Source organism: Penicillium psychrofluorescens (genome assembly GCF_964197705.1).
Source record: "Penicillium psychrofluorescens genome assembly, chromosome: 4".
NCBI classification, from domain to species: domain Eukaryota; kingdom Fungi; phylum Ascomycota; class Eurotiomycetes; order Eurotiales; family Aspergillaceae; genus Penicillium; species Penicillium psychrofluorescens.
Window position 1 is genome coordinate 3,758,845 of NC_133442.1, and position 12,612 is coordinate 3,771,456.

Sequence of the window (12,612 nt, forward strand, 5' to 3'; positions counted from 1 at the left end):
ATGGGTTGGGGATTTACACAGAGCTAGGTCATGGTTCTATAATTAGTCTCATTGATGTAAAATATCTTAGATCGCTTAATAGGAATAGTGGCCTCGACACCTCAGGCTGCTGGCAAGTGTTCACGGCTCCCCGGTGGGTCTCATGCCCAAGTGGGAAGAGATGGGCACTATGATGAATGGAGAGCTTTGAAGCATTGACAACACCGGACTAGCAGCTGGAAGAGAACACCAGCAGGGATTCCGGAACCATAGCCGGTAGGCATCAAGCTGACGGACAGGTCCGCTCCGTGGTGCCTAGCTGTGACGCATAAATAGCCCCCCAACCACCCTTAGCTCGTCTCTCTTCTCTCTTCACTCTTCACCACCCATCCCACCATCGTCGCACATCATGCATCTCCATCTTTGTGGTTGTCATGTTCTCCCCCGAGAAGGCTTTAGCGGCCGGTGGTCATTCCTTCCTCAGATCTCCCTCAAGGCCCATGCAACCATCTTATCGTCCGTGGCACGTACCACCCTCATCCAGATCTTTGCCAACCCGTCAGACCAGACTCTCGAGGAGGTGCAATACGATTTTCCTCTCTACGATGGGGTCAGTGTGGTCGGCTTCAAGTGTCATATTGGCACGAGATTCCTACGCAGCCAGGTGAAGACAAAGGACCAGGCCACCGCCGACTTCAAGCAAGCCGTCTCGAACGACCAGTCGGCTGCCCTTTTGGAAAACGAAAACGAAGGTGATGTCTTCAAGATCAGGCTGGGTAATGTGCGAGCCGGCGAGAAAGTCACAGTCGAAATCACCTTCGTTGGCGACCTGAGACAGGACGCGCAGACTGATGGCGTTCGATACATGCTGCCGAATGTCATCGCGCCTCGCTACGGAAGCACCGTGGGAGGCTCGAACGTTACTGCAGACATCCAAGGCATATCGATTACAGTTGATGTGCTGATGGATAAAGACTCTATCATCCGGGAGCTACAGTCCCCAAGCCATTCGATCAAGGCCTCGCTGGGCCGTATTTCTGCATCTGACTCCACCACTTTTGAACCATCTCAAGCATCCGCCACTTTGAACCTGAGTAAAGGCAATATCTTGCTCGAAAAGGACTTTGTTTTGCTTCGCAAAGCAGACGGGCTTGACGAACCTCGCGCGATCATCGAATCTCATCCCGCAATCCCTGGTCAGCGAGCAGTGATGGCGACCTTGGTCCCCAAGTTCAACCTCCCACGAGCAAACCCAGAGATTGTCTTTGTTCTAGACCGGAGTGGCAGCATGGGTGGCAAAATCGAGACGCTGAAGTCTGCTCTCAAAGTTTTCCTCAAGTCACTGCCCGTCGGCATTTGCTTCAACATTTGCTCTTTTGGAAGCCGTCATCAGTTCCTCTGGCCAAAGAGCAGAGTCTACGATGAAGCAAGCTTACAGGAGGCTATGATTCTGGTTGAGGAGCTCGCTGCAGATTTTGGGGGCACGAACATGACGCCGGCGGTTGAAGCAGTTGTAGAGAACCGCTTGGAGAGCAAGAGCTTAGAAGTTCTTCTGCTCACAGACGGACAGATTCGCAACCAAGAGCAACTATTCAATTTCGTCCGCCAGGAATCTAAGAGCCGCACCGCCCCGGCTCGCTTCTTCTCCCTTGGCATTGGTGATGCGGCGTCTTCTGCCTTGGTTGAAGGAATTGCAAGGAATGGGAATGGGATCTCTCAATCTGTGCTCCTGGACGAGGAGCTTGATCGAAAGGTTATTCGAATGCTCAAGGGTGCGCTGTATCCTCACCTCTATGACTGCCGGCTCGAAGTGGAGTACGAGGGTGACTTGGAAAATGATTTCGAGATGGTCCAGGGCTCCGAGACTGAAACGCAGACGGAAGATGAGAAGACAAGATCAGAACTTCTCTCTCAAGGGGAGAAGCCTCAGAACCCAATATCCTTGTTTGATGAAAAATTTCAAGACGACACTGAGAGGTCAGAACCAGCAACGGAGCGCCTCTCTACCGTCGACCCGCCTACGATTCTTCAAGCCCCATACAACATCCCAGCTCTGTTTCCATTCATCAGAGCGTCTGTATACCTTCTGATTGACCCCCAATCACCCGAACAAGTCCCCAAAGCCCTCACCTTCCACGCAACCTGCTCGCACGGCCCGCTCAAGCTACAAATCCCCATCCAGGATATCGGAAATGGGGAAACGATCCACCATCTCGCTTCACGCAAAGCCGTCATTGAATTGGAAGAGGGCCATGGCTGGCTCAGTGATGCCAAAGACACCGCCGGAAATCCCATCCAGCTGCTTCACCCCAACACCAAAAAGCAACTCGAGACCAGCGAGTGTCAGCGTCTGGGTCTCAAGTACCAGGTTTCGGGAAAGTACTGTTCGTTCATTGCCCTGGAGGAGGACTTCGATGAGTTGTCCAAAGGCCAACCGAACAAGGTATTTGAGGTGACCGAGCAACCAAAGGCTGAGAACCCCGCTGAGATGGCAAGAGTGGGTGGAGGGCCCCAAATGATGCAGATCGTCGCATCCCGGGCACGTCGGCCGCCTGCGCCATCTTTTGGTTCAGTTTCTGCCGGCAATTCTTTTGACAATGAGTTTTGTGCCGAACCATCTTCGGGCGGCCCTGCTCTTTCTCAAAATATGCAGAATCAATTTATGGGCTGGGGATATGGACCCTCCGCTGCTTCGGCTCAGGCTCCTTCAAGATTGTCTCGCGGTGCACCAGCCAATGCCCCTACGCCGCCGAGCTCTAGACGAATGTTTGGACAGGCAGTGCCCACCGCTTCACTTTTTGGCAGTGCATCTGCTGCTAACAAACGGGGAGAACTTGCAAGTGCCCTAAATAGTCCTCCTCCGCCAGCTTCGTCATTATTCGGGAGCGCAAATGCCGAGGGCGTTCAACGATTCTCAGCGCATTCAGCATCGCCATTCGGAATCTCGGACGCTCAGCGATTCTCAGGAAAACCAGCATCGCCATTCGGAAAGCCGCAGAGCACCGATCCAAAGTCCCCAGCTGAAAGAGCCCACGCCATCATTGGACTGCAAACCTTTGAAGGAACCTGGAAATGGTCGAAGGAGCTATTCAATTTGCTTGACACAGACGAACACCAAGTCACGAAGTACATGGAGGAGAAGCTGCTCCGTGGCCAAAATATGACTCCACAGTCTGCCACTGGAGTGCTCGTTGCTACGCTTCTGGCGATGGGGTTCCTCAAGAACAAGAATGCGGATCTGAAGAGTACATGGGAGCTTGTGTATGGCAAGGCTGAAGAATGGGTTGACCAGCGGCAGGAAGATATGGTATTGCTATTTCATCAGACTTTGAAGGAGGTCAAGGAGGAGATCATGGCGCTTGCCTGATTTTGCAATTTAGCTTTTTATATTTGCTCCGCTGATTCTTTGCTTTTATGCTATTATGAACCCCAGAAACATCGCAAACCCCAAGGAAGAGATTATGATAATTAGCTAGTGCATCATTACCTACAATAACAAGCTCGCTATTGCAATCCTCATAAACCACTGTAATCCCAGGTGCCATTCCCGTAGTCCATAAAAGTATGTATCCACCAAGCACAGTGTCCACAATCAACCCTCAGATCCGAGTGGCTATGTGACTAACAAGGTGAGACTATCTATCTGTCTTTATTCATTACAATCTAGAGGGGCAGCATGCCGCGGTCTTTGTCTCCTCGCCAGTGTACAAAACACTCTTGTTCTTGTCCTGCGTGGAGACAGCAACGTCCAAGCTAGGATTCCCAGAGAAGAAGTTGACGGGCTTAAGTCCGACCATGAGCTTCTCGTTCGGCATCACAGGCCAGTCCTCAATGCGAGGGTTGTGCGTTGAACCAAAGGTGTGCCAAATGACAATGTCCTGGTCTCTGACGGATTTGGCTGTGCCCGTGCCTCGGCGATTTGCAATAGCAGAGGCCACCCCGTCGCCACCGAGTGATTGCATGGTGTACCTGCCTGCTGGAAAGTGGTCGTTGTCCTCGTAGTGAGTCACCCAGACGGCATGTTCGCAGTATTCAGAGCGCTTTGCGTGGTACGAGTCAGGATGAGACAGGAGCATCTGGCTGTAGAAGGGCATGAGTTTGAACCCAACGGGCGTACCCGTGATAGGGTTGGTCTTGTTCTCGTTGACGAACTTGAAGGTGCGGTTCTTGGTGAAATCGAGGTCGAAGCCGCCCTCTTCCTCAATGATCTGGCTTTCCGTGGTGTAGCCTACACCGAATGGGTTATGGACGGCCGGGTTGTCGACTGGGAGGGCCTTGGACTCCTCAACGACCAACGAGTTGGATTGACCATCAATTGCAGGGTCAATTCGGAGACTGAAGAGATGCTGGTGATAGGGCGCCAGGACGCCAGGTGCCACGACAGTTCCGTAGGGGATCTTTTCCTTGATATCGATATCGGAGGGCACCGTGGATAGAATACCTGTGGCGCGAACCTCATAAAAGATCGAGGCGTCTTGGCAGAAGTGCCAGGCAAATATATACTCATAGTTGCTCACGGTGATGATTGTCTGTAGAATGAGGATGCGAGAGCGAGTGACGACAGGAGTCTGAGTACGGAAGTTGGTGTGCTTCCAAAGGATGCCATCGTCTTGTTCGTGACAGCAGACAACATTGGGCAATTTCAAGGGATCGCCGGCGGGCGTGTTGTGGTAAGCATCAAAGTACTTAATCGTTCCTAGAGGAGGCAGAGGGCACCGGTTAGTTTTGACAATCATAGAGCACGACTTAGGCACGCATCTTACCGAGACAATCGCAGCCAAGCTGCAGGTTATTCGCATTAATACCCGCACCATCATTACCAAGATCGAATGCAGCCTTGCGAGGATAGGGAGCACGCGGGTCTCCATAAGGCACAAACATCTCGGCCAGGGAGAGGCGGTAGAAGAGGCTACGGCCATCATAGCGAATATCGTGCAAGGTAAGACCTTCTCGGTAATTGAAACCCACTCGGAAGCTCCATTTCTCCCACTTGACGTCGTTGCCTTGGATATGGAATGATGGGCCCTCGGGCTGGACAACCTGGTATGGCTTGGTGGTCGTCCGCGGGTTTGGCCGGAGTTGAGGATGGTATTCGCTTGCAGCGGTCGAATGAATTCTTCGGCGGTCAAAGGGCTTCTTTTCGTTATTGATCCTCTCGTGCGGCTTGGTCGGCAGACGATAGACCTTGGTGACTTTGAGCGCCTCTGAGACCTCCGCACAGACGTCCAGTGGATATGCGTAGTAGTTGGCATCGGGACTCTCTAGCAACCGGAGGTAGAACCAGCACTAGATGGAATCAGCGTTGGAGCCAGAATTTGGAAAGGCGAACGGGGCAACTGACCATTGTGACTCGATCAGTCATATCGTTCATGCCATCCGTGGCGTATGCCCACGGCTCAACAACAACAGTGGCCCCAGCTGGAAGGTCAAGGGTGCGGATCTCAGCCTGTACTTCCTCGTTGGCCAGACAGGCAGCTTCCACAGCTTTCATGTAGTCGGCATCAATGTAGGAATGCTTTCCCTTGACATGCTGCTTCCGCGCAACCTTGTCATTGTCAAGATCGACAATGAGCTCGAACAGCTGATTTTCATTGCCGCTGCCTTTCACGACTACCTCAACCCGGGCATACCGAGTCGGGACCTGTCCTACAGGCTGCTTATGATGCTCCTTCTCGAGGTATGGGATCATCTGCTTCTTGGACGGCTCCAGAAGGGTGACGACTCGAAAATTAGGGTCCTGCCCCCCAAAGTGCGGGCGGACGATCCTCGAAGCCTAAAAATGCATCTGATTTAGCACATGAACGAAGAGAGACAGTGCGGAGAAAAAAAAAGATTTATGCTTGACGCACTCGTGAGATTTCCTCGGGCCCAAGTGGGTCGAAGGGATGAGGGAGCGCAGCAGCCATTGTCGTAGCGGGAAGCCGTGTTGGAGGCAGAAGTAAAGCCGAGTGACGAGGAAATGAAGTGACGAGAGAAGTAGACCCAAGACACTCCCAGCTTTATACTTGTAGATGAAAGTGGGGATTTTTCCTCCAAAGGCTCCTGGTCCGTTGCGAAAAAAAGAACCCCTCCCAGCAGGAAGGATCTTTTCACCTTTGGAGGATAGAAAGCGCGCCTCTCCGCTATCTCTTCCCTCCAAAGGTATAGTTTAAAATCGTCAACCAAACTCTCGAATTAACATGCGGATTAAGCAGATGCTAATCGACCCTTTAAAGGCAACCCGAGCGGCGGCGGGCAAATGGAGCAGTTCCACGCCCGCGTAACGGGCGGGTATCTGACAAACGGGTGCCGATGCATCTTGCACACTTCATTGATCATGGCTCATCCGCGTCTTTAATCACTGGGTTTCAAAGCTATTAAACGATGATTGATATCGATTATTGTTGATTTATCTCATACTTTCTATTCCTTTCATGCTTCTACCTACGTGAAGGAAGAGAAGCAAAATCCGCTCCCGTTTATATTGTAGCAGACGTCTATAGTTACTATGCCTAAGCAGCGACCCTTTCAGGTACGTCAAGAACACACTTAAGAGGCGTGGGATGTCCCGATCAGTGGCCAACACGATTACAGTTAGACGATCAGTCCCTCTTTCATGAGAGCTCTTTGCTCAATGGCGAATGGGTTCCTGCGCAATCGCGCGAGACCTTTGATGTGGAAGGTTCGGGGCCTCTCTCCTGCACCACCGTCTGGCTTTGTCGAATGAGTGCAATACTGACTCTCCATCGCATTCCTCAGATCCCGGAAGCCGCCAAGTCTTTGCCTCGTGTCCCGTCAACAAGGTCCAAGATGTGAATGAGTTCGTCACCAACTCCCAGGCGGCGTTCCTCACGTATCGGCATGTCAACCCCCGCCAGCGAGCCCGGATGCTGCTCGAGTGGCATAGGCTCATCACCAATGCGCGGGAGGACATCGCCAAGCTAGTCACGTACGAGACGGGCAAGCCTCTCACCGAAGCCCGTGGGGAGATCGACTATGCCCTGGGATTTGCTTGGTGGTTCGCCGGAGAAGCAGAACGCATTCGAGGCTCCGTAGCCATCCCATCTGTCTCTGATCGTCGGACTTTTGTGATTAAGCAGCCGATTGGTGTGGCCGTTGCTCTGGTCCCGTGGAATTTCCCAGTGGCTATGATCATCCGCAAAGTCGCTGCTGCTCTGGCGGCTGGCTGCTCTATGATCGTCAAACCATCTCCCGAGACACCTTTGAGTGTTCTGGCCCTTGCCGACTTGGCTCTTCGGGCCGGGTTCCCAGCAGGCGTGTTCAATGTCATCACTACCGACAATGACAATACACCTGCAGTCAGCGAGGCTCTTTGCAAGCATCCCCTTGTCCGCAAGGTGACCTTTACAGGTAGCACTGCCGTAGGACGAGTTATTGCGCGACACTGCTCCGAAGGACTCAAGAAGGTCACAATGGAACTTGGAGGCAACTGCCCGTTCATCATCTTTAACGACGGAGATATAGACCAAGCAGTAGCTGCACTTATGATACTCAAGTGGCGCACTGCTGGTCAGGCATGCACCCATGCAAACAGAGTATATGTGCAGAGCGGAATTTACGACAAATTTGCGCAGAAGATGCTTGAAGCTACTCAGGAGATCCGCGTTGGTCACGGTGCTGACGCTACCACTACCATGGGAGCGCTGACGACATCCCGAGGCATTGAAAAACTGGAGAAGCATGTTGCCAATGCCGTGTCCAAGGGAGGCAAGGTTCTGTGCGGAGGCAAGACCTCCAGCGGTCTAGCAGGATACTTCTTCGAACCTACCATCATCTCCGGCATGACCTCATCCATGATGACAACAAATGAGGAGATTTTTGGACCCCTTCTGGGTCTGTATAGGTTTGAAGCTGAGGAGGAAGTCGTCAAAGCGGCAAACAATACCTCCATGGGGCTTGCGTCCTACTTCTTCACCAGGGATGTTGACCGCACTTGGAGACTGCTGGAGAGCCTTGAAGCTGGCATGATTGGCATGAATACAGGTGAGGATATTGGTCTTTTCGATGTTTTCCACACTCCGTGTACTAATTACGTGGGCAGGCAATTCGTCCGGGGCAGAATCTCCCTTTGGAGGAATCAAGGAGTCGGGATACGGCAAGGAAGCGGGCAAAGATGTAGCTATTGAAGAGTACCTGATCCAGAAAACGGGTACTCTGACCGTTGGATCCATTTCAAAGCTGTGAATGTTGGCCTCACTGGATTCTCAAACCAAGTACCCGATACGATGCACTGGATGGAATGCTATGCTTGTGTCGCTCGTGATACAACACGTCCTTTATATACTTCAAATTGACATGACAATGAGCCTGTAACCCACGCGCGCACCTACAGACACACTCAGAGATTATGTACGCAATAAAAATGGCTTTGCCAGCTTCGGAGCAGGAGAGTTCACTAAAACCGAGGATTCTGGGAACTACTATTGGGACCCCCATAGCTATGGTGAACTCATACGGATCATTACAAATGTGTAATTATGATTTTAGAGTGGTCAAGCTCTGGCACAGTGGCAGGCCAATAATAGTGAATTTGGTGCGTCTAGGCCATATCTTTGAACCAAGGGCCGCCAGACACGCCCTGGTTCTTAATGCCGGGATCGAGACTACTGATAGGGCGCATGTCATGTGGGTCGAAGAGATAGAAAGATACGCGCGGGGAAATCTACCCGAATGCTCTCCTTCCAAAATGACCGCCGGATACGCTAGCACCCAGACATGCGGACTTGTACCCTATCGCCGAATCCTCATCAACGCGGCTTCGATGTCCCTCTTCTTACCTTTCCTCATGACCCCGTGTGGATAAGGTGGGATGGACCGGACTGAGATGGATCCGTATCAGTGTATATAACCCCACTGGGCCTCCGTCTATAAAAGCTGTTCGGAGTGCTTCTATCTCCAAGTCAAGCACCACACCCCCTTCTGTCCTTGATTACCCTCCTGTGGCCCAGTCAATCAGATTTTAGGCATCTCGCTCACGATGGTCATCACAAAGAAGCCCGAGCCTTTCAAGAAGGCCCTCCACTTCACCGTCGAGGAGTTTCAGGAGAGACGCAACCGGGCCCTCGCCCTCATGAAGCGGGAGAACCTCGATGGATTCCTCATGACCAAACAAGAGTCCCTCTACTACTTCACCGGATTCGACACCTTCGGCTACGTCTTCTTCCAGGCTATGTACTTCCATAGCGATGGACGCATGCGTCTGATTACCCGTTCGCCAGACCTGCGCCAGGCTCTCTACACCTCCATCCTCGAGAAGAAGGACGTCATGATCCGATCTGATGAGGCTACCGCCAACCCTGTCTCGCTTGTCCCCGAAGTGCTGAAGGAGTTTGGCATCAATTCTTCCTCGAAGAGAATCGGCTACGAGCCAGACTCGTGCACCCTAAATCTGCGTATTGGAAAGCTGCTCCTCGAAGCCGTCGACGGTCTTTGCACCCTTGTCGACCACAGCACCTTGTTCGGCCGGGAACTGCGTCTCATCAAGTCCGAGACGGAGATCCGCAAAATCCGTAAGGCTGCGTACCTGGTCGATTTTGCCCTCGTCCGCGCACTCAAACTCGCTAAGCCGGGCGCTTACGAGGGCGACCTATGGCGCGAGATTGTTGGTACCGTCTACGAAGGTGGCGGCGACGATCCGGCCAACGAGAACATCCTCGTGTCTGGCAACAAGGCTGTTTTGACTCGCTACTCTACTGGCAAGTCTAAGATCGACCGACAGATCACCCTAGAGCACGGCGCGGCGTATAAACACTACCACGCGTGTCTGATGCGGACGATCCCGCTAGGCGGCGTCACTAAGCTGGCAAGACGTATGCACGAGGTCAATATCCTACAGATGGAGGCTGCCATGGAGGCCCTCAAGCCAGGCAGGGAGATTGGCGACGTATTTGAGGCGTATGCCCGTGTGGCCGATGAGAACGGTTTCAGCGAGCAGAGACTTAGCGCCTGCGGATACAGTATGGGCGCTACTTTTGCTCCGACCTGGATGGACTTCCCCATGTTTGTGCGTGGCCAGGACGTCGTCGTCCAGAAGGGCATGGTCTTCTTCATCCACATTATTCTCATGGACATGGCCACCGACACGGCTAGCTCTGTCGGGCAGACCGTCGAGGTCACTGCAGACGGCTGTGTGCCACTCTCCAAGCTGCCTTTCTGCCTCACTCGCAAACAGACGCTTGCTTCCTGGAAGAAAATTCGCAAGGAGGATTACAGCTTCTCTGCCGAGGAGGAAGATGATGGCGAGAACCTGCAGGACATTGAGCTTTCTGACGGCGAGACCGACGCCGAGGATTACGAGATTGAGTATGACTTTAGTGACTACCAGGGAGCCACCTAGATGAGCAGTATATAACCGAACTAAGCACGTATTTACTTACTTTTCGGGCCAGCGGCCACTAACTTACCCAATCCCCTATCCCCGCCACCCACCGTCTAGTTCGCGGTCCGCACAACCGTCACTGTGCAATATTTTCCTCTGCATTATAATAAATAGTAAATTACGAAGATTGTTCTCTATACCTATCTAGAAATATCTTGCAGGGTGTGAATTTTATTTACAGAAATCTTCCGCAATGCCTACAAATGCCTCCGCAAGTTGCCGCACTGACTCGACTTCTACCCATTCCGTTTTGGCATGGAGACCGTATCCTTTGGGTCCCCAGATCAATCCGGGGATACCTACCTCGTCCAACAAGGCCATGTCCGTCCAGTATGTTTCCCCTTTGATAGTTGGTTTCGCGCCTGTAGCTTGGGCGGCATGTTTGGCGACCAGTTTGACAAAGTCGTGATCTCTGGGGATGAAGTAAGGGGCTCGCGAGAAGGTCGAGCGCAAGTCAAATTTGAAGTTGGGCACGGTTGCTGCAAGTTTCTCCAAGATTTGCAGGAGCTCGAGTCGCACAGTTTCGGCAGTCTCTCCGGAGATTGTACGACGCTCAATGGAGATGGTGCAGAGGGCTGGGTAGGAAGCAATCTCTTCGCCGCCCTTGATGACGCCGGCGTGGATATTCGGTGCCCCCGTCTCTGGCTTTGCGTCGCCAAAACGCTCCTGGAGCTCTTGCGCATGGCGGTCGAGCTCAACAAGGAAGTATCCAGCTTTGCAGATTGCATCAACTCCCAGATCGGCACGAGACCCGTGAGACGCCACGCCTTGGATGTCGACCTCGAACAATGCGAAACCCTTGTGCGTATTGATCAAAGCCATTTCCGTGGGCTCGGCCACGATTGCCGCATCTGCTCGCCAGCCAGCTTGAAGCACTTGTTCCGTTCCAACGCTCTCCGACTCTTCGTCCGCAACCGCGGCGAGAATCACGTCACCCTTCATCTTCTTCGATTTGGCACTAGCAACCGCCAGCATTCCAGCCGCAAGACCACTCTTCATGTCGGCAGTGCCTCGACCGTACATATTGCCATCAACAATGCTGCCGCTCAAAGGGTCGCCGTTATAGCCCAGCAGCGTGACTGTGTCCATATGCCCGTTAAACATGAGGCTCTTGCCGCCTCCAGAGCCGCGAACAACACCAACAATGGATGGCCGTCCTGGAGTGGGCTCAATCCAGTGATTCTCGATGTCACGATGCTCGAGCCACGACGTGATGTAGTTGGCAATAACCGTCTCTCCAGGACCAGGTGTCGAGCCGAAGTCGGGGTTAGAAGAGTCGATTTGCACCAATGTCTGGGCCAGGGTGATGACATCGTCGGATGAGACATCCTTGGGTGTCGTGTAGGGTGAAAGTCCTTCGGTGCATATGATAACAAGGACAGAGCTCTCATTCAACCCTAGCTGCGTCTTGTGAGATTCATCCAGCCGGCGGAGAGCAGCCAGTCCGGATGCACCAGCCAGTCCTGCACTGATTCCAGCGGCTTGTAGCTCAAGACTGGCCAAATGAGCCTCGTAGTCAGAGACCGTTGCGCTGGCATCGATTCCGGACTTCAAAGCCGACCAAAAAGCCTCGAATGGTGCCTCGCAGTTGCCGTTTTCACCAGGAGGTTCTTCTCGGGCCAATTTCTTCCACAAGAAAGGGGCAGTGTCTGGCTCAACAGCAAGAACTGCTGCAGGGTTTCTTTCTGGGGCCTTGATGTGGTTTACGGCGGCTTGCAACAGAGCGCCAGTGCCCGCAGGACAGACTACGAGATTGGCTTGCTCTCCCATGAGCTGGCTATCGAGCTCCCGCATGAGAGTCGAGCAGCCCTGTGCCATCCACTGTAGTCGGTTGGTTTCATCTTTCGCATAGACCGATTTGACCCCGAGGCACTCTGCTACACTGGGTAGAGGGACAAGAGGAGATGGATGGTACCCTTCGACCTGCAAATGGAAGGATTCGATCGCATCAGCGGAGGTAAAGCCCTTCGTTGTCCAAAACCGGGCATCCGGATTGTAGTACAAGGGGCGGCGATTAGGAGTCATGACGACTGGGGAAGATATCCGGTCCCGGGGATGGAAGCAGAAAAGAGGCTATATGCGTTGCTTCGCGCCGGGTCCTAATTTTGACTTTACATGCCCGGGTCTTAGTGCTTAAAGCTAGAACCGGCCCTCTCTTAAACCCCCAGCATATTCTATGTTCTTGTTAGTCACTATTGATGAACAGGCACCCCGTATCTCCACGCTAGTCCAGACCTGGAATTTACCCGCCAGAT

General features: G+C 52.8%; 5 protein-coding genes across 5 annotated transcripts; 3 read left to right on the forward strand and 2 right to left on the reverse strand.

Moving 5' to 3' along the window:
- Positions 1–388: 388 nt before the first annotated feature.
- Positions 389–3,346, forward strand: PFLUO_LOCUS7068 (uncharacterized protein; the record flags this gene model as incomplete). The annotated part of the gene is made up of 1 exon (XM_073784672.1): positions 389–3,346. The coding sequence occupies one exon, from the start codon at positions 389–391 to the stop codon at positions 3,344–3,346; it is 2,958 nt and encodes a 985-aa protein (XP_073641103.1).
- Positions 3,347–3,635: 289 nt separating this feature from the next.
- On the reverse strand, positions 3,636–5,885 carry PFLUO_LOCUS7069 (uncharacterized protein; the record flags this gene model as incomplete). Its single annotated transcript, XM_073784673.1, has 4 exons — positions 3,636–4,675; positions 4,743–5,265; positions 5,321–5,752; positions 5,829–5,885. The coding sequence occupies 4 exons, from the start codon at positions 5,883–5,885 to the stop codon at positions 3,636–3,638; spliced, it is 2,052 nt and encodes a 683-aa protein (XP_073641104.1).
- Positions 5,886–6,466: 581 nt separating this feature from the next.
- PFLUO_LOCUS7070 (uncharacterized protein) lies at positions 6,467–8,163 on the forward strand (the record flags this gene model as incomplete). The annotated part of the gene is made up of 4 exons (XM_073784674.1): positions 6,467–6,490; positions 6,553–6,640; positions 6,718–7,962; positions 8,021–8,163. 4 exons carry the CDS (start codon positions 6,467–6,469, stop codon positions 8,161–8,163), a joined length of 1,500 nt encoding a protein of 499 aa, XP_073641105.1.
- A 793-nt stretch (positions 8,164–8,956) lies between these two features.
- PFLUO_LOCUS7071 (uncharacterized protein) lies at positions 8,957–10,315 on the forward strand (the record flags this gene model as incomplete). Its single annotated transcript, XM_073784675.1, has 1 exon — positions 8,957–10,315. The coding sequence occupies one exon, from the start codon at positions 8,957–8,959 to the stop codon at positions 10,313–10,315; it is 1,359 nt and encodes a 452-aa protein (XP_073641106.1).
- Positions 10,316–10,528: 213 nt separating this feature from the next.
- On the reverse strand, positions 10,529–12,382 carry PFLUO_LOCUS7072 (uncharacterized protein; the record flags this gene model as incomplete). The annotated part of the gene is made up of 1 exon (XM_073784676.1): positions 10,529–12,382. The coding sequence occupies one exon, from the start codon at positions 12,380–12,382 to the stop codon at positions 10,529–10,531; it is 1,854 nt and encodes a 617-aa protein (XP_073641107.1).
- Positions 12,383–12,612: the final 230 nt, after the last annotated feature.